Source organism: Zootoca vivipara, chromosome 5 (assembly GCF_963506605.1).
Source record: "Zootoca vivipara chromosome 5, rZooViv1.1, whole genome shotgun sequence".
NCBI classification, from domain to species: domain Eukaryota; kingdom Metazoa; phylum Chordata; class Lepidosauria; order Squamata; family Lacertidae; genus Zootoca; species Zootoca vivipara.
Genome location: NC_083280.1, coordinates 20607834 through 20632077, shown reverse-complemented (window position 1 = coordinate 20632077; position 24244 = coordinate 20607834). Strand labels below are relative to the sequence as shown.

The 24244-nt window shown below is 43.6% G+C and overlaps 2 protein-coding genes across 2 annotated transcripts in view; one reads left to right on the top strand and one right to left on the bottom strand.

The window, feature by feature from the left end:
- The window catches only part of GFM1 (G elongation factor mitochondrial 1), a 39768-nt gene extending 37104 nt beyond the window's left edge, over nucleotides 1–2664 (top strand). Inside the window, 1 exon segment of the mRNA XM_035132545.2 lies at nucleotides 1559–2664. Coding sequence (XP_034988436.2) covers nucleotides 1559–1690 — 132 coding nt within the window. The 3' untranslated portion in view covers nucleotides 1691–2664.
- RARRES1 (retinoic acid receptor responder 1) lies at nucleotides 2279–22263 on the bottom strand. Its single transcript, XM_035132546.2, has 6 exons — nucleotides 21891–22263; nucleotides 10775–10837; nucleotides 6171–6327; nucleotides 4565–4692; nucleotides 3688–3753; nucleotides 2279–2883 (listed from the first exon to the last, which is right to left on the bottom strand). Exons 1-6 carry the CDS (start codon nucleotides 22149–22151, stop codon nucleotides 2719–2721), a joined length of 840 nt encoding a protein of 279 aa, XP_034988437.1. The 5' UTR covers nucleotides 22152–22263; the 3' UTR covers nucleotides 2279–2718.
- Between the last annotated feature and the right edge of the window lie 1981 nt (nucleotides 22264–24244).

Genomic DNA, 24244 nt, shown 5'->3' with positions numbered 1-24244 from the left:
TAAGTGAATATATAATTTCTGGGCTGATACAAATTTCTGAGCAAGAACAAACAAAACAAAACATCTCTCTCTTGCAGAAAGCATTGTTGGCGCACGTTTACTGTTTTGTGGGGTTGTAGCCACATTCCTACTGCAGCGCACTAAAGGTCCTTTGCGAGGATGGTGCTACAGTGTTTGGCTGAGTTTTCTTAGAGCCACAGAGAGCACCAAGGCAAGCAGCTCTGGAGAACGAGGGGTTCTGGGGTGCCTGGGAAGGAGACTGAAGGGGGAAGGCAAATGTCTGGGAAAGCAATTCTGAGAAATGAGAAGAGGAAGAGACCAACGGAATCAAGAGAGGGGAAGGAAAATGGTGGAAGAAAGTAAAGGAGCAGATGGGAAAGAAGCACAGAGGAAAGGTGGTCTGAAGTGCTCATGCTGCAGGCTTGGAATAAACCACCAGATGTTAGATTGCAGCTGCATATCGAGAGAAAATGACCATTTTTGTGACATAGATAGTGGTTGGCTTACTGTATATTCCGGCGTATAAGAATGCTTCTGAACCCAGGAAAATCTTTTCAAAAGTTGGTGGGGGAGCCGTCTTATACACAGGGTACAAGAATCTGCAGTCACCGCATATGGTGGGGGGAGCTCAAAAACGGCCGCGGCTGCCATCCCCGCCGTATGCAGCGACCATATGAACACGAAGAAGTGCTCAGGAGAGGGCTGCTCACCGCCAGGGAGAACGGCTCCCTCATGGCTTCGCGACCCCGCATCAGCATAGAGATACAGTTTTGTGTATTTCATTGGTGTCAAGCTGCCGGCTCTTCGTCTCTCCCTCTCTCCGCTCTCTCTTTCACTGCTCTGCTCAGCGTCCTTTCGCTGGCTGTGCGAGCCCCGATGTCTCTGCCTCTCTATCTCTCTCCTCTCTATGGCTTCTTTTCCCCCTTTCTTTCGCTCACGCAAGCCAGCCTCGATGTCTCTGCCTCTCTCTCCTCTCTATGGCTTCTTTTCCCCTCTCAATAACTAAACAAACAAACAAACAAACCACCATTTCCCCAGCTGCAGACTTGAGTGCTGGAGAAGACAGCCTCCCCTCCCCTCCCTGCCAAAAAAGGGCTAGAGTATATCCCAAATTCTATATTTTAACTTGAAAATTAGGGGGTCGTCTTATACGCCCAGTCGCCTTATACGCCGGCATATACGGTACTCCTATCATATGTTACATTTTCGGTCCAGGGGCTTTCTTAATCCATTATAATTAGCAACTCCCCATGTGTTCAGTCCTTATCCCTGTTAACATTGTCCTGCACGTTTATCTTCCTGGTTTTAAACTGAGATGCTCTGAAGTTGACAGTGCCCTTGCTGCCTTTTATCACCAGGAAGTAAATACGTACTGATCAGCACTGGTTTGTAAGCTCAGGCGCCTGCTGGAGAAGGCAGCCGATGGTTGCCACGCCACTTCCGCATTTACGGTGTTTAGTTTCATGTGTTACATGAAAACGATGCCATGTTTTGCTTGATGCGTAGAGTTAAGAATTTGTTTAGTTTGTCCGTAATGTGGAGGTTCTCTTGTCTGCAGGGGAAAGGCGAATACACAATGGAATACGTCAAATACCAGCCCTGCTTATCCAGTACCCAGGAAGAATTAGTTAACAGATACCTAGAAGCAACAGGACAACTTCCTGTGAAAAAAGGCAAGGCAAAGAGCTGATTCCCTGGATGTGAGCTGATCGTGAGGACCCACCACCAAACTTCTACTGTCGCTAAGCTCTTTTGATTTAATGACTCTTTAATATTCAGAGCAGACTGCCGAGTTTCATCCTGGATCGATACTTCGACTTTATTAAGTCACTAAAAGACTCTTGCTGAAATGTTCACATAGAAATTCCATTAATTAGTCACTGTCTTAATTTAATAAAATGTAATTAGCTTTACTTTACAAATTACATTGACAGCACATGTTTTATTTATCCTCCCATCTTGAGCCCCATGATAGACAATGCCAGCTGTCCTGTTGCAGAGATACATGAATTCTTTTTAAAACGCTTGTCTTGGTAAAAGAATTTGGAAAGGTATATATATCTCCAGCTAAAACTGAAGTAGATAATTACAACATTGCTGGAGGCAGGTCAGTCTTTAGGAGCAAATTTATCATGCATCTCAGAAAGTGTCCCATGAAAAGCAGATCATAATTTTATCAGTTTTCACTTTTCCTGCATATCCAGTATCTTCTTCCTGCTACACAGAATAATTTTGAAATTGACCAACTCATGTAAAATAAGACCGCATATACAAAATGTACTGGTATTCAATTTATTGGAGATGTTAAAAGTTAGCATCAACTGTTTTGTTTTCAAAACTTAAAATATTTTATCAAATATTTCTTCAAAATGGCAGTTTTAAGAAGCTTCAGCCCTTGGTTTATATATTAAATTTGTCTCATACAAAGTTACCTCCTACCAGAAACTTGGTGACAAATCAGTAGTTTTTACATATATTCTTTTCCTTTAAAAAAAGTTTTCAAAAGTTTTAGCAAAAATATTTTTTTCTTTTCAGAAATTACAAAGAAAAGAGGATATTTATGGTAGATCAGAAGTGACTAGTGCAAAGCTTAGAAATATGCGGCAAAGACTTATATAGAAGAATCACAACAGTGGTTTTGGAATATTAATGGAAGGTCATCTACATCTTTGCCCAAAAAAAATGTTTACAGCTTTATAATGCAGTCGTTTTTCCTACTTAAAAATTACTTTCATCATATTGAAGTATGACCCCATTAGCAGATCCCTCTTCCACCCCAGAACCATCTGCAGATTCTGAAGAGTCGTCCTCTGAAGAGCAGTCATATTTCACTCGTGCCAGCAAGCCAGGTCTCCAGGCAACACGCACATGGCAGGAAAGGTTCTAGAGAAGCGTGCAAAAATCAGTATTTATGTAGCACTGTTGAGTGCTTGATTGCCCAATTCTACACTTAAATACTCTGAAGTCTTATATTCATTTATTTACTTAGATCCCACCTTTTCCCCGACAGACAGACAAAATAGAAAAAACAACAACCCAATAATTAAAAAGCAATTAAATGGTAATGGAATTAAAACTAACTATTCAAGCATACAGATAATGGGCCATAACATTTCACGGCACAAATGCTTTAGTTAAAAACAGCCAATTCCTCAAAGCCTGTTGGCATAACAAAAGTCTTCACCTGCCAGTGGAAGGACTAGCTTCTTTTAGGCAGAAGTCCCAAAATCTGGGAGCAGCCACTGAGAAGGCCCCGCCCCACATCCCCACCAACCCTGCCACTTATAAGTCCTGTTAAGTTTAGTGGAGATTATTCCCAAGTGAAAGGGTACAGGGTTGCACCTTAAGATGATCATAGACACAGTCCCATTGAACACAAATAAGACTTGCTTCCAAGTAGATAAATAAGCCCACTTACTACGGAGCAAACCCTATTGAATTTATGGGGACTGCTGAATAAACACATAGGATTCCAAAGCATTTTATTCTGTTAGTCAGTGGGTTACTAAGCCTGAGAGAGAGAGAGAACAACTTGACAGGCCACATAGTGAATTCATGGCCGATGCGTCCTAATTTCAGCTCAGTTTCTTAGCCGCTTACTATGCTAGTTTTCAAAGCAGATTATTGCTGCACAATCACACTTATTACATGGGTGAGAAGCAATCGTATGTATTGTAGTATTCTTACCTCTGAGAAATTACTTGTCAGCTGAGCGGTGTAGTCAACTTCAAAGAATTTAGTGTATTTTCTTACCTGGGCAGGTAAGTTAGAAAGCAGGTGGTCAATCAAAAATTCCACTTAAAAATGCAGTGATTTTCATTAAGTGAAATATGAAAGAAACTTATTTGATCCAGGGATGGTGGGGGTGGCTCTATGCAATTTTGTGTTTCATGTTACATCAGCAAAAACTACCGTACCTGTTTTTATTCCAAGTGCAGTCAAGAAGTACCACAGCAATTCTGGTATACACAACAAAGCTTCCTTGGGACACCCACACACCCCTCCACTGGTTTTGCAACTAGCTTGAAGCTACTGTTTACCATTGCTAGGTGGCGCTGTGGGTAAAACCACAGAGCCTAGGGCTTGCCGATCAGAAGGTCGGCGGTTCGAATCCCTGCAACGGGGTGAGCTCCCATTGCTCGGTCCCAGCTCCTGCCAACCTAGCAGTTCGAAAGCATGTCAAAGTGCAAGTAGATAAATAGGGACCGCTCCGGCGGGAAGGTAAACGGCGTTTCCGTGTGCTGCTCTGGTTCACATGACCTGGAAGCTGTATGCCGGCTCCCTCGGCCAATAATGCTAGAAGAACGCGCAACCCCAGAGTCGGTCACGACTGGACCTAATGGTCAGGGGTCCCTTTACCTTTACCCTTTATTGCACAAAGGCAACACTGAGACAAAGGAGGCTGGCAGGCACTGCACCCCTTAGACTGGCTGTAAGTAAGGAGGTAGACAGGTGGAAGGTTGTCCAAGGGCAGAATGAGCTTTGCCTCCACTGCTGCTAAGGCCTGCAAAATCTGCTGCACAAGGCCCGTTTTTCCCTTGTCCAGGCGTAGAATTTCACCTACCCACGGCTTCAAGTTCTTCACTTGTGTCACGACGTAACTTCTGTGTTGAGATGATTTCTCCCATGAGATGTAACTGGTTCCAATGGCGGCCAAATTCTGGAGAAGATCCTCAGAGGGCTTGTTGCCATCTGCCAACAGAAAAATAGTGGGGTTTTTTTTGTGTGTGTGTGTTTTAAGGAAACATGATAATGAGATTCTTTTATGACAAGCAGACTGAGGCTCTCCTGGAGACCTGTGATGGATGCTCAAGGCCTAGTTGCATATGTTGCAAGCTCCCCCCCCCCCCCCAAATGGGAATTTTAAGAACTAGGGTGAGAATAGTTGCCAATGTTAAGAATGGCAGAGCTGACCTGATCGTGCTTCCACTTCTTGGAACACAAAAATCCATTTACAGGTGAAACTCGGAAAATTAGAATACCATCGAAAAGTGCATTTATTTCAGTAATGCAACTTGCTATTTTTTATTTTTCTTTTAATTTTTACAAATGCTTTCTTTTGGAAATTCCACAGCAATAAAACAAATAGCTACAATAATACAAAAATAAACATCGCTATTACATTTCATTAATTACATTCCATTTATAATTGACCCGCCTAACGACAAATAATTACAATTTCGACAAATAAAGGCTTGACACATCTTGCTTTGCATTTCATGCATCTATCTCATATATTGGTTTCACCTTTTAAGTTGCATTACTGAAATAAATGCACTTTTCGACGATATTCTAATTTTCCGAGTTTCACCTGTATCTCCGGTGAACTTTGGAAAAAACAGATTATGCGAGTTTTTGCCTCACTTCGACTTCAGTGACAACTATAGCTCAGTGGCAGAGCATCTTCTTTGCATTCAGAAGATGCCCAGTTCAATTCCTGGCATATCCAGGTAGGGGTGGGACAGATCCTTGTCTGAAAATCCTAGGAAGCTGCTGCTAGTCAATATAGACAATGCTGAGCAGCTTCCAGAGTTCTTGAATTCTGCTAACACATTTCTCCCCCACCATGCCTTTTCCCAAATGTCAGGAACTGATCTGCAACAGTTTCCCCCTCCTTTAAAAAAGCTTGGGGTGTGGGAGAGGTGAAGGATGAACTTTTATACAAATGAACATATATGTGCTACTTAGAAAGGAAAGAGACAGACTGCTTCACGGACTCAATCATCTTGCCAATATGCATGTCTGTCATGCGAGCCGTCAACCTGAGGGAATGCCAGAGGTGAAGGACCTGCTGCGACTGCTCTTAACATCTTGCTTTGGCCAAGCACTGCGCTGGGTTGCAAGGAAGGAAAAGCATGATTTGTGTGCAAATCACATGGAGGGACTGAGTTCCTTATTCATTGGGAACTCAAAAGGATTATGCCTCAGCAACTTGGCTACCCTTCTGCCTTCTCCCACAGTCAGAAAAAGAAAGGGGATTACCGATTTCTAAATAAGAAAGCCCTTGCGTTACTGGACTTGCAAACCACAGGCAGTTGTAACAAGTGCAGGATCACGGCATTCACCACTAGTTTCCCTGGCATCTCTTATCAGTCCAGGTTCATGCAACATTGATTAATTTTGCTAACTGGAAGGAGAGGTACCAGAGATATCATTTGAAAGAGATATACCTCTGATGCTGCGGAACAAGGTGAAGTCCTCTAGAATAGTCTGCGGAAGATCGCCTGGGCCCTCTAGGCCTTTGCTGTGTGGGCACTTAATATCAACCTTCGGTTTAGGCTTTTCTCCCTGGTACCAAACAGTTGCAAGGCATGAACCTAGAATTTGCTTAGGGGAAAGCAAAACAAAACAAAATTGTTGCTATTTACTTCCAATTGAAAGGCCTTTTACATTACCACATGCCCAGTCCAGAGAACCCACTAGTGAGCCCAAGAAACACATTCTGAGAATAAGTGCTGCACAAGCAAATAATTTCTGGAGGTAAAAAGAAGGTTGGGTATGTGTGCTGGGTCAGAAAACAGTAAGTGGGGGACATATTAACCCATCTTCCACATGCCAGAATGTCAACCTGGACCCCTAGTCCAAGGACTTCTCTCCTTCTCCCTCAAAAGCACATGTGAAACAATCACTTGGTAAATATCTAATTTAAGCTTGCAATCCTTGAGAAACATGACCAGTGTGGACTGCTGATCTTCAAAAGGGTCACAACAGCAGCACACCTACCATACAAATATATGGTTAAAAAGAGCAGTGTATTAAGAAGGATATTGTTAAGCTGGACCATGTGCAGAGGAGGAGGAGGAGGAGGAGGACCAAGCCTTATGAGGAACAGTTGAGGGAATTGGGAATGTTTAGCCTGGCAAAGAGAAGACTGAGAGCAATCTTCAACTATCTATTACATGGATGATAAAGCAAGCTTGTTTTCTGCTGCTCCAGACCTGAACCAATGGATTCAAATTACAAGAAAGGAGATCTGGACTTAATTAGGAAGAACCTCCTGGTGGCAAAAGCTGGGAGGTTCTGGACTCTCCTTCCTTGGAGGTTTTTAAGCAGAGGTTGGCTGGCCATCTGTCAGGGGTTATTTATCTGTGATTCCTGCATGGCACTAGATATGACCCTTGAGGTCCCTTGCAACCTTACAATTTTATCCCAAACTGCATGTGTGGAATAAGGGTGGGCCCTTGGACGGAAAAGACCAGAGAAGTTGCCCTTGCTGAATTGCAGGCACATGATGCCTCCCCCCCCCCCTGCAAAAAAATCTGGGGCAAGAGATGGAATCTTGCCTCTTTGCAGAATGTGGGAGGAAGATGCAGGAGGTGTGTTGTTGAGAAGAAGCACCAGGCAGTATTGGCGGTGGGGATGGGGAATCAGTTGAACCACCAAGGGAGTGTGTGCTATGTACCACAGTGGAAGCTCGAGTTGCGGATGTAATCCGTGACGGAGGCACGTCCACAACCCGCAGCATTCACAACGTGAAGTGCCGCATCTGCGCAGGCACGATTTGGCACTTCTGCCCATACGTGAAGCGTGATTTAGTGCATCTGCGCATGTGCAAGCGTCGAAACCCGGAAGTAACGCGTTCTGGTACTTCTGGGTTCCTTGTGGTCCGCAACCCGAAAACGCATAACCTGAAGCGTCCATAACATGAGGTATGACTGGACTAGGAAGGTGTTGTTGAGCTATGACTAATTGGAAGACCTGCACATTAGGGTGTGTCATTTAAGGACGTTTTTTTTTTAATTTGCTCAATGAGGGGTTCTAAAAATATGTTATTGCACATGAGGAATCCAAATCTGCAATTATTTTTATGATTGGTTGATGTTTAGCTTGGTAAATTGAGATCTGTTTGAAATACACTAAAAAAAAAAAAAACCCCGAAAACTCGCATTTTGAAGCGAAGTTAAAGTTTTAAATCATTTTATACAAGCGAAAATATAAAGAAATGTTGTTTCCAGCTGTAACAACATATCATTACTTTATCTTAGGCATCCCCAAACTGCGGTCCTCCAGATGTTTTGCCTACAACTCCCATGATCTCTAGCTAACAGGACCAATGATCAGGGATGATGGGGATTGTAGTCCAAAACATCTGGAGGGCCGAAGTTTGGGGATGCCTGCTTTATCTTATAACATCCTATTATAGTAAAAAAAGAATAATAAATTAACAACTTCAAGGGCTGGTGTCACATGATCATGTATCTGCTGAGGGCCCACATCTGAGTAGGAGAGCCACTGGCAGAAGCCCCCTGGACCATGCTCTTCAAAAGAAGTGTACACTGTTAAAATTTGATTCCTGTAGAATCTAAAGGCCTGCTCTTGATCCTCACAAAGATGGTGTCAGACTTAGAGAAACCATATTCCATGCAGGTCAAGACTTCTGTTCATTTAATGGTTCTGGAGCAGGAGAATATATAATATTTCCATCCTTCCATCACTGTGATAGAAGGGTTACCATAATGCTTATTATCCATGCTACTATTGAAGGAACTAAAATCTTGTCTTTCTTAAAATGTGGCAATCCTTATCTTAAGATTGGGTGCCTGCCCAACAGCCTTAATCCTACACTATCAGAATGTTTTTGCACCCCCAATTTATCCAATAAGGAAAGACCGTCACTCGACTGAACTTTGGTAGCTCTACTTTACAGTGTATTTTTAACACCTCCAAGTAGTTTATCCAGTCCTCTGCATAGACTTCCTTATCATGTTTATCATCATAGCTATTCTTCAAAGAAAACATGCTTTTCTCCTTCATGGCAATAAAATTCTGTTTGCAAAGGGCGGGAGTGAGCAACAAAAGGACACAATTCTCTGCTGAATATATATATATATATATATATATATATATATATATATATATATATATATATATATATATTAGTATAGTATGGTATGGTATGGTATGGTATGGTATGGTATGGTATGGTATAGTATAGTATAGTATAGTATAGTATAGTATAGTATAGTATAGTATAATAAAATGATGTTGGTGGGTGAGGATCCCAGCTCCTTTGATGACCACACAATTGTTCTGGTACCAGAGATGCTCTGTAACATATTCAAGCAAGACCTCAGCCCCCAGTCTCCAATGCAACACAGAAGACAATTGCTAGGGCTGGTTAGATGTCCTCATGCCACCCCATTCTGTCTATCTCGGATAGATGAGAAATCTACTTGTCAGAGCATTTCGGCTTTGAAACCCCAACGACCTCAGTGGGTGGACTGGTGGTAGAAAGCAAAAAAGATATCACATACTGTTGTATAATATTAATATTAATATTAATAGTACAGATAACTACAATACATATATAAGAGAACTACAATACAGTGGTACCCCACAAGACGAATGCCTCATGCAACGAAAAACTCTCAAGATGAAAGCGTTTTGCGTTGCGCGAGGCGACTCGCAAGACAAAGTTTCCTATGACCGCGCTTCGCAAGACAAATAGGAATGCATTAACTAAATGGGTAGACCGGGTAAACCGGGAAAATTTTAAACCGTGTTTTGCAAGATGAGTTTTTTGCTATACGAAGCAACTTGCAGAACAAATTAATTTCATCTTGCAAGGTACCACTGTATCTTGTAATCAATTTTAGGCACTTATCAACATCTGTTTTCATCAAAATTGGGGAATAACCTATATGTTTATAAATGACAGGAAAATTTAAAAAATGTTAAAAAGTAGGAACTTTTCACATAGAGATTTACCAAGCAAGACCTCAATATTTACAAGGAACCAAAATATATTTCAAATTACCTCATCATACCACAACTTTTTAACACCCCTCAAATCAGGATTTTTAAAGATGGAAAATTCAACACACCCTACTGCACATATCTTCCAGCACCACAGGGCAGCAAACGAATTCCTCTAGAACAGGCACCCCCAAACTTTGGCCCTCCAGATGTTTTGGACTACAATTACCATCTTCCCCGACCACTGGTCCTGTTAGCTAGGGATCATGGGAGTTGTAGGCCAAAACATCTGGAGGGCTGCATCTAGAACAAGCACCAGCACTGGCATGATTAATTTATATGCCACTTTTTAGCCCACCCCCACAAAAAAGTGGTGAACTTAATACCTATCAATGCAAAAGTAATATACAATAAAGGTAGAAAACATAAAATGCATCAAACAATATAAAAATGTTTGGACTTTCAATGCCAGCACCATGACAAAAGCAATAGTGATAGACAACGTGTTCCCTTAGCTTAGGAACAGCATACACCTGCATGAGGCAGGGCAGAGGGGATGCCATAGCTGTCAAGTTTTCCCTTTTCTCACGAGGAAGCCTATTCAGCAAAAGGAAATTTCCCTTTAAAAAAGGGGAGAACTTGACAGCTATGGGGGATGCAGGGGGCAGGTCCTGCATCTGAATTAACATTTATATCCTGTCCTTCCCCCAAAACAAACCTCTGTGATAGAAATGCAACCAAAATTAAAACAAAAACATCCAAACAAATAAACTTGACGAAACATGTTAAACATATTTAAAAACAGCTGCAACCAAGTCATACATCTAGATAGGCCTGCTTATACAGAACAATTTCCAGCAGGTGTCTAGAAGTGAAAAAGGAATCCATTCTAGCCAAGGGTTGTGCAGACCCTTGTTTGCAAATAGGTCAAGCACCAAGAAGCCATGGCAGGTTTGTTGCTTCCGCAGTGGATAAGAGAAGTGACTTGGGCCAGTGATTATCAAAGGAAGACTAAGCAAAAACATGTCTTGAAAGTACCACATGTGATACAAAGTTCCATTTTATTGTGCAAACTTACCCCAGACTTAGCATCTTTTGTAGCAAACCGCAGGGAGTACTTGCGTTCAACTCCTGGGATAAACTGGAAGAGAAAGAAGTAACAGTTGCACTTCACAGCATTTTTTTTAAAGAACAACAATGAATCTAGAAGCTTTAAACCCCCTCTAAAAGCATCAAATTATAATAATACTTAGCATTCAAATGGTGTCCTGCTGCAGGTTCAAAGTTGGAAACTTGATTGAAAGAAACTGTTTAAATGAGCCCTTTTGTGCAGTGATTTAAATCAAACCTTCTGAACAAATGTTGTGGGGTTTGTTTTTGTTTTTAAAAAAGAATGATAAATATGTAGTGAACTTCTCCTTAATTTATACGTTGTAAGAACTTGTTTGCATAATCCAAAAAGAAAACTTCCTTTCCAACCCCCGGTAAAACTTTTAAAGGGTCTTTTTTTGGTTTCTGCTTGCCCAAGAGAGGCTGCATTCATATGATTATATCTTGTCTTATTACTTCAAGGTATTCACAACCATTTTGTCTGCACACACAAACCCCTTCACATGAGCTGTGATTAGACCACAAAGTTTCTAAGTGAACATCAGGGAGAATTGGCTGCAGTTACAGGCACAAGGGCAGAGCGGGAGCTATCCAAATAATTGGCAGCTGTAGTCATCCAGCTTCATGATGCGCCTTGCCATGTGTCTGTACAGGGCTTAATTTCCACGCATCTTCTGTTATTTAAAAAATACCTAGTCATTTGGGAACAGTCCGGTGAACGACACTGGCCTGGTCACTAAACTCTCGTCCAAAACAGCAGGTACATTTTTCAAGCACGATTTCTGCATATCCCGAAAGGATGCAAGCTAGACAGATAAGGAAGGGTGAGGGAATTCCAAAACGGCTTGCTAGAGTGTTTAGACCTTGACAATGCACTGCTTGTTTTATAGGCTCCTCGCTAGCAAAGAAATGCACTGAGGAATCATTTTACCTCTGCAAGATTAATCTTTCAATACGGAAAAGAAGAAGAAATACTGCTTCAAGAGATATCTATCTTCAGGCATTACATCTGGCCACTGAATACTGTTCAGGTTTTTAATAAATGCCACTTATTCATGGATTTGTTTAGTAGCATTTCTAGCCCTAGTAGCATCACATTGCTTAGACTCCCCCTTCTGTAAAAATGATAGTAACATGGAGTTCTGTTAGGGCCCAACAAAGTAACCTGAACAATCATTATATAGCTTTTTATAAGCCAAGACCCTGGTGTAGGGTTGCCATACGTCCAGAATGTCTTGGATATATCCTGAACACTACATTTGGCAGCAGTGTCCTGGCAAAAACCACCTCCCCCCCCAAAAAAAAAGCTGTCAGGATTTTCACTGTTTGAAACATGGCAACCCTACCCTGGTGGTTCAGATATAATGCTAAGTATGGTTAAATACAGAGCTCTAGGACAGAGTACAAGAGGCAGCAATGGGGGGATTTTAGTGTTGCACAGGGCGCTGCTGAAATTTGAGAGCCCAATGTTAGCATCATGTGAGTCTCTGGCTTGTGTACTCCTCCTCCAGCATCGCTAGGAGAAGGCAATCGGAAGCCTTCATTTCCATTTCCAACCAACCATAGTTTGTCGGTGCATGCAGTGGTATAGTGGCAAATTCAGAGGTTCAGGGTCCCTTTCTGATAGTCACAGTCACGTCTCTGCCTAAACTACCAGAAGTAAGCCCAAAACTTAACTTTCTTTGTATTAGTTAGAACAGGATGTTTAAACCTGCTGTGGCAAAACATAGTCAGCAGTCTTGATCAAATTTAGTGATAGGCTGATCAGAGAGATAAAAATTCGTTCTAACAAAATCCTTTATAGAGCCGAGGATCAGTGCAAGTAAAAAAGTACGATTGCTTTTTAAAGTGAACGCCTTGTGGTTATACACAGCATTTTTTATAAGGGTGATGTTTCTCAGGGCGGTTCATGTGATAAAATACAAGGTAAAACACAACTAAATAGTTAAAACAAAAGCAACAAAACAATAAACGTGCCACCACCTCAAAGACACTTAAGAGGTTGTAGAATATTAATCAGTCAAAAGGCCTGGTTGAAGAGGAATGTTCTATAAACAATATTATCCGCCAAAGTCCAGCCTCCTTTCAAAATTTAGAATATCAAGACATATAGGAAGACAGACTAGTTTATGTATTATACACAGGTGTTTGCCAGTTTCAAGAGATGTATGCTGTTTTAAAAACTACTACTTTTTGTCAGTCCGTTACTAACAGCACATTATCCTCTGAGTGATAATGTATTGTTCATCCCTCAGTGATGATCCTGAGTCACAATCTCTACGTCTGACATTTTACATCAACAAGCAGGTCGCCTTTGGGTCAAACTAGACCCGACAAAGGAAACGTGCGACTCTCTCTATGGTCTCGTTAAACTGCCATAAATAACAGCTGCTTTGGTAATGGGTGGGAAGTGAAACCCGCCAACTTTAGGACCACAGGGCTGCTTTCAAATTTTGTCATACTCAAAGCAGACCCACTGAAATCAGTGGATTTAATAGGAGCTATTTGCTGCTTCGTAATAAACGATGGAAGCTAAGCACAACTTTTACAAGCCAGCCTTTATAAGGTACTGCCACTTTTAACATTAAAAAATAATCACCCTAAAGCAAGTTCCAGGAAATTAGCTTGTAAGAGCAGGATTGAGGTTGACATTTGGTAACTTGCTTTAAGGGACATTTTGTGTGTGGGTTTTTTTTGGGGTGTGTGTGTGTGAAAGTGGCAGGGCAGTCCCAAGAAAATGCCCCTCTCTTCAGTACCTTCTTATAATATGGTAACCCTAGATCAGGGGTCAGGAAACTTTTTCAGCAGGGGGCCGGTCCACTGTCCCTCAGACCTTGTGGAGGGCCGGACTATATTTTGAAAAAAAATATGAACAAATTCCTATGCCCCACAAATAACCCAGAGATTCATTTTAAATAAAAGCACACATTCTACTCATGTAAAAACACCAGGCAGGCCCCACAAATAACCCAGAGATGCATTTTAAATAAAAGGACACATTCTACTCATGTAAAAACATGCTGATTCCTGGACCGTCCGCGGGCCGGCTGGATTGAGAAGGCGATTGGGCCGCATCTGCCCCCCGGGCCTTAATTTGGGGACCCCTGCCCTAGATACATTGCATGGGAGGAATTCCCTTTGGGGAAAGCCAGTAGGGCTTTCTTCTTAATAGGAGTGCCTAAGGCCGAGTTCTTAGTTGTGTTAGTCAAGAAGGCCCACCGTTGACTTAATGGGACTTACTGCCTAATGTGTTATAGGATTGCAGCCTCAGTCAACTGAAATCAGCGAAGTTGTGTTGAATAATGCCCTAGGTGTATAACAGGGATTGGTAGAAGTCAAATTAAAAACAGGGAGATGCGAGGGGGGGGGGGAGTTAAAAGACAGCCAAATTCTGTCCTGGATCAGATTCCTATCTTTTAAATAGCTGCTTACTAAGGGGAAGTTTGGCAAGCCCAACTTCTAATATCACTGTGCTATGCTCTGCATCGGAGCACTCAAGGAATGGGAGCTCTGTCCAAGAGGAGATTGGGCAGCTGGAGAGAAACAATCACAATTTTAACCACTGCAAAGCAAGCTGGATATCTGGGAAGTGAAGGAATCCCAATAATGAATTGTCTCCTTTTATATTTAAAAGCTATATCAAGGTTTTTACTGGGAGGGAAACTCAAAACATCCAAAAGGGAATCGTTTTCAAGATTGTTCCAGCGCGAGAGAAAGAGATCAGTAATGGAGTCTACCGAGATGAGATTCGCAGTGTTTTTTCCCATACAACCCATAGGCAAAGCCTCCACTCAGCCAGTTGCCACTTCCTTTGTTTGCTGTTGGGTTAAGAGTTGTATCTGGGACCCAGGTGGCGCTGTGGTTAAACCACTGAGCCTAGGGCTTGCTGATCAGAAGGTCGGCGGTTCGAATCCCTGTGACGGGGTGAGCTCCCGTTGCTTGGTACCAGCTCCTGCCAACCTAGCAGTTCGAAAGCACGTCAAAATGCAAGTAGATAAATAGGAACCGCTACAGCGGGAAGGTAAACGGCGTTTCCGTGTGCTGCTCTGGTTTGCCAGAAGCGGCTTTGTCATGCTGGCCACATGACCTGGAAGCTATACGCCGGCTCCCTCGGCCAATAATGCGAGATGAGCGCGCAACCCCAGAGTCGGTCACGACTGGACCTAATGGTCAGGGGTCCCTTTACCTTTACCTTTAAGAGTTGTATACAATAAGATTGTGGGCACAAAACTAGGGCATTGCTTAGATCAGAATGGTATAGTTGATAGTGTATTGGATCTGAGACTTGGGTTCAAGCTCAGTGACAAACCTCTTTATGTGATGTGGAACAAGTCACACTCTTGAGTTATGAGGCTAAGTAATGTTAGTGCAACGTGTCAGGTGAGCGTAATGTAGGTAAAATGAGGAGGGGGAGAAAACAGAGGTATTTAGGGGAAGGCAAGGTTTTAAAAAATGGTGGTGGGGGGATAAACTGATTTACCATGGCCACAATGACATCCATGCTCGCAATACTCCTGCAGCAACATCCAGAAAACGGTGCCGACAAGAGCTTGCAGGTTTAACGTTGCAACCCAGAGGGATCACATTGTAGAAGGGTATGTGAGCTGCAGGAACATAGAAACATAGAGTTGGAAGAGACCACAAGGGCCATCCAGTCCAACCCCCTGCCAAGCAGGAAACACAACCAAAGCATTCCTGACAGGTGGCTGTCAAGCCTCCGCTTAAAGACCTCCAAAGAAGGAGACTCCACCACACTCCTTGGCAGCAAGTTCCACTGCCGAACAGCTCTTACTGTCAGGAAGCTCTTCCTAATGTTTAGGTGGAATCTTCTTTCTTGTAGCTTGAATCCATTACTCCGTGTCCGCTTCTCTGGAGCAGCAGAAAACAACCTTTCACCCTCTTCAGACGTTGTCTGAATCAAATCCGATTTCTATCAGAGGGGTTAGGTAGCTTGGTCTGTTGCATTTTTTAAAAAATAAAAAAGTAGCCAAAAGCCTTGTGGCACGTTGAGGACTTAACAGATATATTGTGGCATAAACTTCCTGACGCAGAAGTGTAAAGAGTGAACAGGTTACAGGCTAGAAACTGCCAAATTCTAACCCCAGCAAGGTCTATGTGTGTAAAAAGGATATGGTAGGTGGGCATAGGTTGGCAAGGTGTATGGACAATCTTTTGCGGAAGAGTATTGTAATTTCGAGGAGATGGTGATCTAGCATGGTCATCTCTTCCCGCCTCTGTTTACCTCCCCTCCATCTCTTGTTCTGTTCTTTGATGGCTGAGAACAGTCTTTAATTTGTTGGAAAGAAGTGATAATGCAGGGTACCTTCTTTGATGGTAGACATTGTTTGGAGGAATGTGCGGTATTGGAAGAGAGGGCTAGTGAAATAATAATCTGCATTAGCTATTCAGGCAAGGCACGTAGGCTAACAAGTTAGCTATCTATAAATCGGATGGGTTTGGGGCATAGTTCTGAGAAGCTCGTGCATGAACTGATGGCCCAGAGGGTCGTGCAAACGAAGGCTACCTAGGGGTCCCTTCACCACTTCTTGAAGGCTTCCCAGTGGCAGATCGAAGTGCTTGCTTGGTAATGTATTTAACGCTTGCTGTTTGGAATACGATCTTACCGTAAATCTTCTCATTCCCTTGTGTTTGTATTGCTTCCGAATCTCATTAAAAGAACCACCTTGCATTTAACAAGCCACAAGTTGGCATCTACCATGCCAAGCAAGTATCTATGGAGTCCCTGGAACTGGCAAGTATGTATGCCAAGCTGGAATCAAAGAGGTAGAGTGTTCTGAATAGGTTCTTTGAGCACATGAAATTGTGCTGCGTCTTCCCCGCCGCCGCTGCCACCACCACCTACCCTGCTCCCAAAGCAGTAGGTCTTTCCATAGAAGAATAGCTTCAGATCAAACTTCATCCAAAGAAACACACTTTTGATGAAGTCCAAAAGCTGGAAATGTTAACAAACACCCTCCTTCAATCCTAGCCAGACAGCTGGTTTTGTTTTGTAAAACATTGCAGAGAATGCTTACTCTTGTCTTTTTCTACCCAGCGAACACCTCTGAAATACAACAGAGGGGGGGGGAGAGAAAAAACATTGCCCCAGGCTTTTTGCTGCCTGCTTAAGAATATTTCTTAAGATTTTCAAAGGGATAGAATGGAATACAAGATTTATTATTCAAGTGGAGATTAGAGCCAGCAGCAGATCTTAGGAGAGCTTTGGTCTTAACTCACTTGGACTAAGTTTGCAGGGGGCTCTTTGAGATTTTCACAAGTGAGGCTGAACATGTTTATCCTCTGCTGTATACAGCCTCATCAGCACTTGGCTGTGCCAGAGATCCCAACAACAAGCCTGGTTTTTCATTAGCATGCTTGGATAGCGCAACATACCCCTGGCTTTACCATTTTATTCATTAGCAAACATTGCCTGTTTGGATAACATAATTTTTTTTGAAAATGTGTGAATGGCTTTCATCACGAATTCCCATTCTCTTTGCAACTGACAACTGAGCCTTTGTATGGTTTTGAGTGGGTGCGGGAGGATGTAGACTGTACGCAAAGATCCTTCTAACTCCTGAATCCAGCAAGTGTTAAAATATAAGCCAGGCTAGTTTCCTGTGGCAATAGCCTGGGAGATGGGCCATTCCCTTAGCAAAGGAAAGGGTCTCTGTGTGAGACGGCAGATGGGTAGGACCACCCTCCCAGCTAATGGTTATTTAGAAAGAGTGTTTGGAAGTGATGTGACCTAGAAGGAAAGCAGCAAGCTAGAGAGTCAGAGCAGAGTTCGAGAGCAACGTTTGGTTTCTGTTTGAATCAGAGGCTGTGGCTATGGAAGAAATAAGACCCTTTTGGTGGTGTTAATACTGTGAACCCCTCCATCATAGGTTCAGGTTGTGTGTGTGTGTGTGTGTGTGTGTGTGTGTGTGTGTGTAAATAACTTTAAACTTCGGCCCTCCAGATGTTTTGGACTACAATTCCCATCATCCCTGACTACTGGTCCTGTTAGCTAGTGATCATGGGAGTTGTAGGCCAAAACATCTGGAGGGCCGCAGTTTGGGGGTGCCTGCCATATATCATAAAGACACCACAGTCTCTGCTGTGCCTCAAACCTGAAACCCCTGGAAACTCAAACCACTTGGATATTGGCACACAGGATCCTAAATTGAAAGTTCATTTAGGAAACTTTGGCAAAGTGGCTACTCTCTCTTTGTGGCAAAAATAAATAAAGTACTCTTAACATTCTGAAACAGCTGTATCTCATTGTGTGGGCATGGCTGGAAAATGTATGTTGTCAAATTCATATGCCTCTCATTATACTAGAAAACTCAGAGACATCCAATGGGAAGGAAATTCAAGACATACGAAAGGAGAGAATTTTACAAAGGAATTAATTAATTAATTTAATGAAATTCACTGCCACAAGATGTCACAAGGGACTTTAAAATATGATTAGGCTATCACTGCCTTGTGGGCTTCCTATATCCATTTGACTGGATACTAAGGGGGAAAGATGCTGGTCTAAACAGGCCTCTGGCCTGACGCACTCAGGACTATTCAATCACAAATGTACAAGGCAGTGCAAGAAGGAATCAATCACATTAAACTGATCCAGTTTTGCTTGGAAAAGGCTATTAGCCAACTTTGAATTGTGGTTTTGTGCTAAACCCTGCCGTTTGTATAAGATCCAAAGTCATAACAACACCATTTTAATGCCATTATAACTGGGAGATGTTAGAACAGGCATCCCCAAACTGTGGCCCTCCAGATATTTTGGCCTACAACTCCCATGATCCCTAGCTAACAGGACCAGTTGTTGGGGAAGATGGGAACTGTAGTCCAAAACATCTGGAGGGCCGAAGTTTGGGGATGCCTGTGTTAGAACAATCAACAGCATCACAAAATGTGTGACAAATGGCAGAGGGAATACCTGGTCCAATGTGTCCCAAATTAACTAAGGGCAGATTCATACTACAAGTTACTACAAGATTCATTCTGCAAGTTAATTTATTCTTTAGGACAGAACAGACTGGTAACTTAACACTGGATTAAACAGTATGTGAGCAGACTTAATAACAGGCCCCAATATGTGGCTCTTCTGGAATTTGTGATGGATGCAATTCACCTGCAAAACTCCCCCTCAAGAACCACTCATCATGGTTTAAAGGGAGCACAGCAGCAGCCCAGTGTCATAAGTCAGAACAGCTGGGCACTGTGGGGTGGGGGAACCTTCTTTCGATAGACCCTGCCCTGGTACCAGATTTTTTTTGCTGCTGAAGGCACTCAACCCAGTAAAGTAGTTCCATCTGGCTGCTTGTAACCACTTCTGCATTTGACGGGGAGGGGGCACTTCTGCTGAGGTTCACACATCCAATTGTCCCTTGGGGGAAGCTGCAAGCACCAGCCCTAGTTCAGCCTCTTACCTCTTTTTTGATGAGTGTGGTTGTGCTCTGAGGGTTCTGGGGTTTTGTCAAACTAAGACAGGACAGGATGAGAGTCACTTCCTTTTTTCATCTCTTATCTGCAAAAGCCAAGGTATGACTCATGGTGCTAGGGCAGTATCTTCCTCTGGAGACTCTCTTTTTTCTTTTATTTCAGATTAGACTGGGGGGGTTGATGTTTTGGGGAGTGTAGGTGGTAGTCATGGATTATTTGGGAGTACCGTAGGATAACATCAGTTTGTTCATTGTCTGTTAGCCTAGGTATACCTTTTCTTAGAATCAACCTCCTGCAATGCAGGGAACTTTTCACCCAACGTGCAGCTTGAGCCCACAACCCTGAGATTGTGTCTCGGGCTCTGACTGAGCTATTTTGCCTGCACTTGTAAATATATTGTACTGATTGCTTAGATTATTAGAGTTGTATTTTTTCTGCTTAGATTTTTACTTTGGCATTATATTAGTTGCTATTTTAAGGTCCTGAGGGTTTTTGTTGTTGTTCTTTTGCTTAGCTGCTTTAGGCCTTCTTTAGAAGAAAAAAGCAGGGTGCAAATTCTGAATAATATGTGATCTCCATCTTCCAGTATGGTATACGAACCTCAAATGTTATGGCTCCGCCACCCTAATGAAAAATGATTACGGAGTTCCAACTTCAAGTATTGTGTTTGCAAAATATGGCTTAATGAAAAAAGGAGGTTACCGAGGTTTCCAACATAGAAAACTCATGCTATAGTATTTGAATTAAGCAATATTCTTGCCAAGTATTCAACGTTTGACATAGTAACAGTGCTAAGGAAGCTGCTTCCACTAAGGTCTGCTAAATAAAAGTGTAGCTCCTTCAAATCAAACACAGACATTTAAATATTTCACTGCCAAGGCAACATCAGGATAAAGCATCCCATTTGCACCAGCTGTGTGGAACAGAAATTTTAGGACCCTGCCCCCTTGTCTTTCTAAATAGTTCACAAGTGCCCTCTTGGAGACATTCTTCAGGAACAATGCTAAAACTTTCAATCCAGCAGCTTTGCCAATGACTCCACAGAGCTGGGGGGTGGGGGGTGGGACGTACAAAATTCTGGTGAAGTCATGATTCAAAATACCAGCTGCCCTGATTCCCCAATGAAAACAACAGCTGGACACTAGGAGTCATCAGTTCTCTGGAAATGTGCAGTTTCAACCCAAGCTGTTCCCATCCTATCACAAGAACTTAAGAGTCCTGCTAGCTCAGACCAAAGTTCTATTTAATCCATCATCCTGCCTTCACAGTCCCTTCTATGGGAAGCTTGCAAGCAGGCCATGAGTGCAACATTACTCTCCCCAGCTGTGTCCTGCAGCACCCGGTGTCCATTTTCAACCATTAATAAGCTTATCCCACATCCCTTTTAAAGCCATTCAAGGCATTGCACACACTCCCATATACTCCACAACCAGTGTACTCCCGCAGCTGGTTTCAGAAGCAGCGTGTACACACAGCATTAACCACAATCCATATCTCCCTGGGCATCTATCCTCTTGTTTCTTATGAAGTATTGTGTTTTGATGAGTTTTCCCCTAGGCCAGTTGGGATGGCTCACTCAGTAGAGAGTGAGACTCAATCTCAGCATCATGGGTTCAAGCCCCATGTTGAGCAGAAGATTCCTGCATTGTAGACGGTTGGATTAGATCTCTGACATTCTAGGATTCTAACCCAAATTGAGAAAAATGAACAACCTAGCTGCATTAGAAGCCATTAATGTGAATACAGTTGACAACCATCACTACAGCCTGCATTATGCCAGAGCATCACACATGTTGGCCACACTCCCAGCAGGCAGAGCAAACAAGTTGCTCTGGAGCCCAACTGTGATGGCGAGACTTCTTTGAACTTTCCAGCTCCACTCTTGCTAGCTTGAGGGTCTTCCTGCTACCTTACACCAAGCAGTATTTTACTGCAAATCAATTGCAGGTGTGCATGGGCAGGACCCAGTGGGCTCACCGAAATGGTTAACTTTGCAGCGACCCCTTCCCCCCCAAATGCAAATCCCATAGTACTGTACATAGAGCAAGCAGAGTTGCCAACTTTTTTTCTAGCGAGTCAGACAGAAATTTTACAGGTGGAGCTTTCCCCAGGATGGAGCTCAACAAACACACACAAACTGCCCACTGCATTTCTGCCACATCAAAAGGCACAATGGCTCTGCTGGGGGGGGGGGCAACATTAACAGAGGATTTTCGTAGGGGTAACCATTTCAGTCTGCTTTGCAGCAAAAGCTGTCTTGTGATGCCTGAAGGACTTAAAACATTATTAAGGAGTCATAAGTTGCTTTTGTAGACTAGAGTCCACTCCATCTGCAAAGTACCGCAGAAGGCTCTGTTCCAGACACTGTGCAGTGGATTTTGGAAAAAGCCCCTCTCATGGATTTGGCCAGGATTTTTTTTTTGGGGGGGGGGTCAGAACCTCAGTTAAGTATTTTGTATTGATTTACTTGATTTAGGGGGGGGGGTGCTGCCCCTCCCTGCCCACACCCATGGACCCCACTCCCGGTACAGATGGTTACGTCCTTACCCCCCCCACGCTACTTAAGCCACGCCCCCTTGAACGATGCCCACGGCGGCGTTCCAAAGCGCCGCGCCTCTGCCCATGTGCAGAGTGCGCTTCCCACTTACCTTGACGGACGCCTCCTTGACGTACGTCAGACTCCGCAGAGAGCTGGGCGAGCTCTGCAGGTAGTTGAAGAAGTCGAGGGCCGTCTGCGCGGTCCGCCGGACCAGCGCGGTGTTCGGGGGCAGCGACCCCCGAAACGGGTGCAGGTGCAGCAGCTGCTGCTGCCAGATTGCCTTCGGCGGGACCGGGTCCCCTCCAGCGGGCCAGAACAGCGCGAGCAGCGCCGCCGCGGCCAAGACCAGGGTCGTCTCCGAGCGCAGCATCTTCTTCTTCTCCAGCGGGAGGAGGCGAGCGAGCGACTGAGCCGGAGCGGCGGCCGACCAAGTACAAATAGTGCGGGCTTCCCCTCTCCGGAAGCCGGTCCCGCCTCCTGCCCGCCGCCTGGCTCCGGCCCCAGACAGGAGGAGGCGCCCTTCGCAGCAGCGCCGCCGACGCCCTCCGGCTTCCCGCTTCTCCCGCTCGCCTCGACGGGGGCGTCGAGTAGGGAAGCGGGACCCGCGCCTCGGAGGGCTGGGGCGGATTCCCACCAAATACCGGTATCATCCTGCCTTTCCAGAGGAAGAGTCACCTGTTGGATTCGGTCCTTTCCAATAGACATACACACTAGGAGCCAGCAGCTGCTTTAAAAAGTCCCCAGTGCACCTTCCAATATTTATCTAACTGCTTCCTTTGTTTCTTGTTCACTTTTATATAGCTAATATATATTGCCCCTGAAGCCCTATTACACTATCCAGAGTCACCCCACTATAGGTTGCATCTGACACGCTCACTTAATTTGTAAAGCCCAATAAATACAGCAATAGAATAAAATTCATGAGTTTAAATAGTCTCAAGTGTAAAACGGTGCGCACTGGAAGTAGGTTAGGGTAACAGCCTAAACCGATTAGTCCTAATAAAGGTGTTAACTTTTGCATTATATTTTAGTTATTCTGTTTCATTTTGTCTTGAATTTTTTCAATAACTGCAGTTGTAACTTTTTATCAAACTTCACTGAGTAACCTTTACAAAGGGGCATGTTTTTAATTTAAAAAATGACTTCAGCCTTGAGTAGTTTACATTTTAAATTACAATTCCCATCATCCACAAGCAATGCCTTTAGTGATATGTATCCTTGCTTGAGAGCATAGCAAGAAAACGATATGGGCTCCTGCTGAATGGTAGCAAACATTGGGACTCCAGCTCCCATCATCCCCGGCCAATAGGGATGATGGGACCTATAGTCCAAGGATTCCTGCCCGCCCCCCTGTTTTTATTAAATATTTTCTTGGGTTACAGAAGTACATACGGTCCTATGTCTCTGGTTTCAGTTCATAGAGTCCTTTATAGAGATCTGTTATATTCAAAGTGAGACACTAGTATAGGCTAATGTTATTGATAGTATAAGGTTGGGGGAGAAGAGAGGTGTGTGTGTGGGGGGGGGGAGAGATCGGGGTTGGTGTTGGTGGGAGAATAGGGCTGCCATCTTTGTTTTGGTAAAATACGGGACAGGTTGGCAGCTGGCAGGCCAGGAGCAAGGGGAAAGAGGGTGTTGGGGTGATTTTCTTTTCCACCTCGTGCTGAAATGACTTCAGAGTAATCCATTACAATCTATTACAGTCTAACCAGATACCCCCTCTGGAATTTCTCTCTCTCTCTCTCTCTCTCTCTCTCTCTCTCTCTCTCTCTCTCTCTCTCTCTCTCTCTCTCTCTCTCTCTCACACACACACACACACACACACACACACACACACACAAACAAACACACACATATTTGTAAAACTAACTGTTCTTTGTGACCCAGAGCTGAAATACATGACACACCCTTTCACACACATGCAAGTACTATACAGCCATACATGCCGACCGGGGTAATAGTAGTAGTAGTAGTAGTAGTAGTAATAAACATATTATGATGAGTTGATGAGCTATGTTCTGCATGTTAAATTTCTAAAGGCGGGCGGGGGGGGGATATTAAAGAGAAAGGCAAGCCCTGTGGGAAGCTACTTCTCCCCCACCCTCCTCTCTCAAATATCATGTGGATAACTCTGTTCAGAACTGGGGCTTCAGGGCTGCACTGGCACAAAACCGCTTGTTTCTAGAGGCTCAGGACCTGTTGCTCTTTGAGGGATGGGTCCCAGGCCAGCACTCCGAGGCTGCAGCTCTGCAGATGGCCACCTTAACCCAGCCAAAGCTTCGGGAAAGTGGAGGCGACAACAATGTCCAAAAAAGTTTGCCATTCTCCTGCCCTCTCCCGTTAAATAAAAATGAAAATCCAGCATTTTGGGGGGGGTAACAATCACTCTGCTAATAATTGCCAACATGTGTCTTTCTACTGTTGTGGAATTAATTTGGACAAAACCCCATGTTCTTGTTTTGT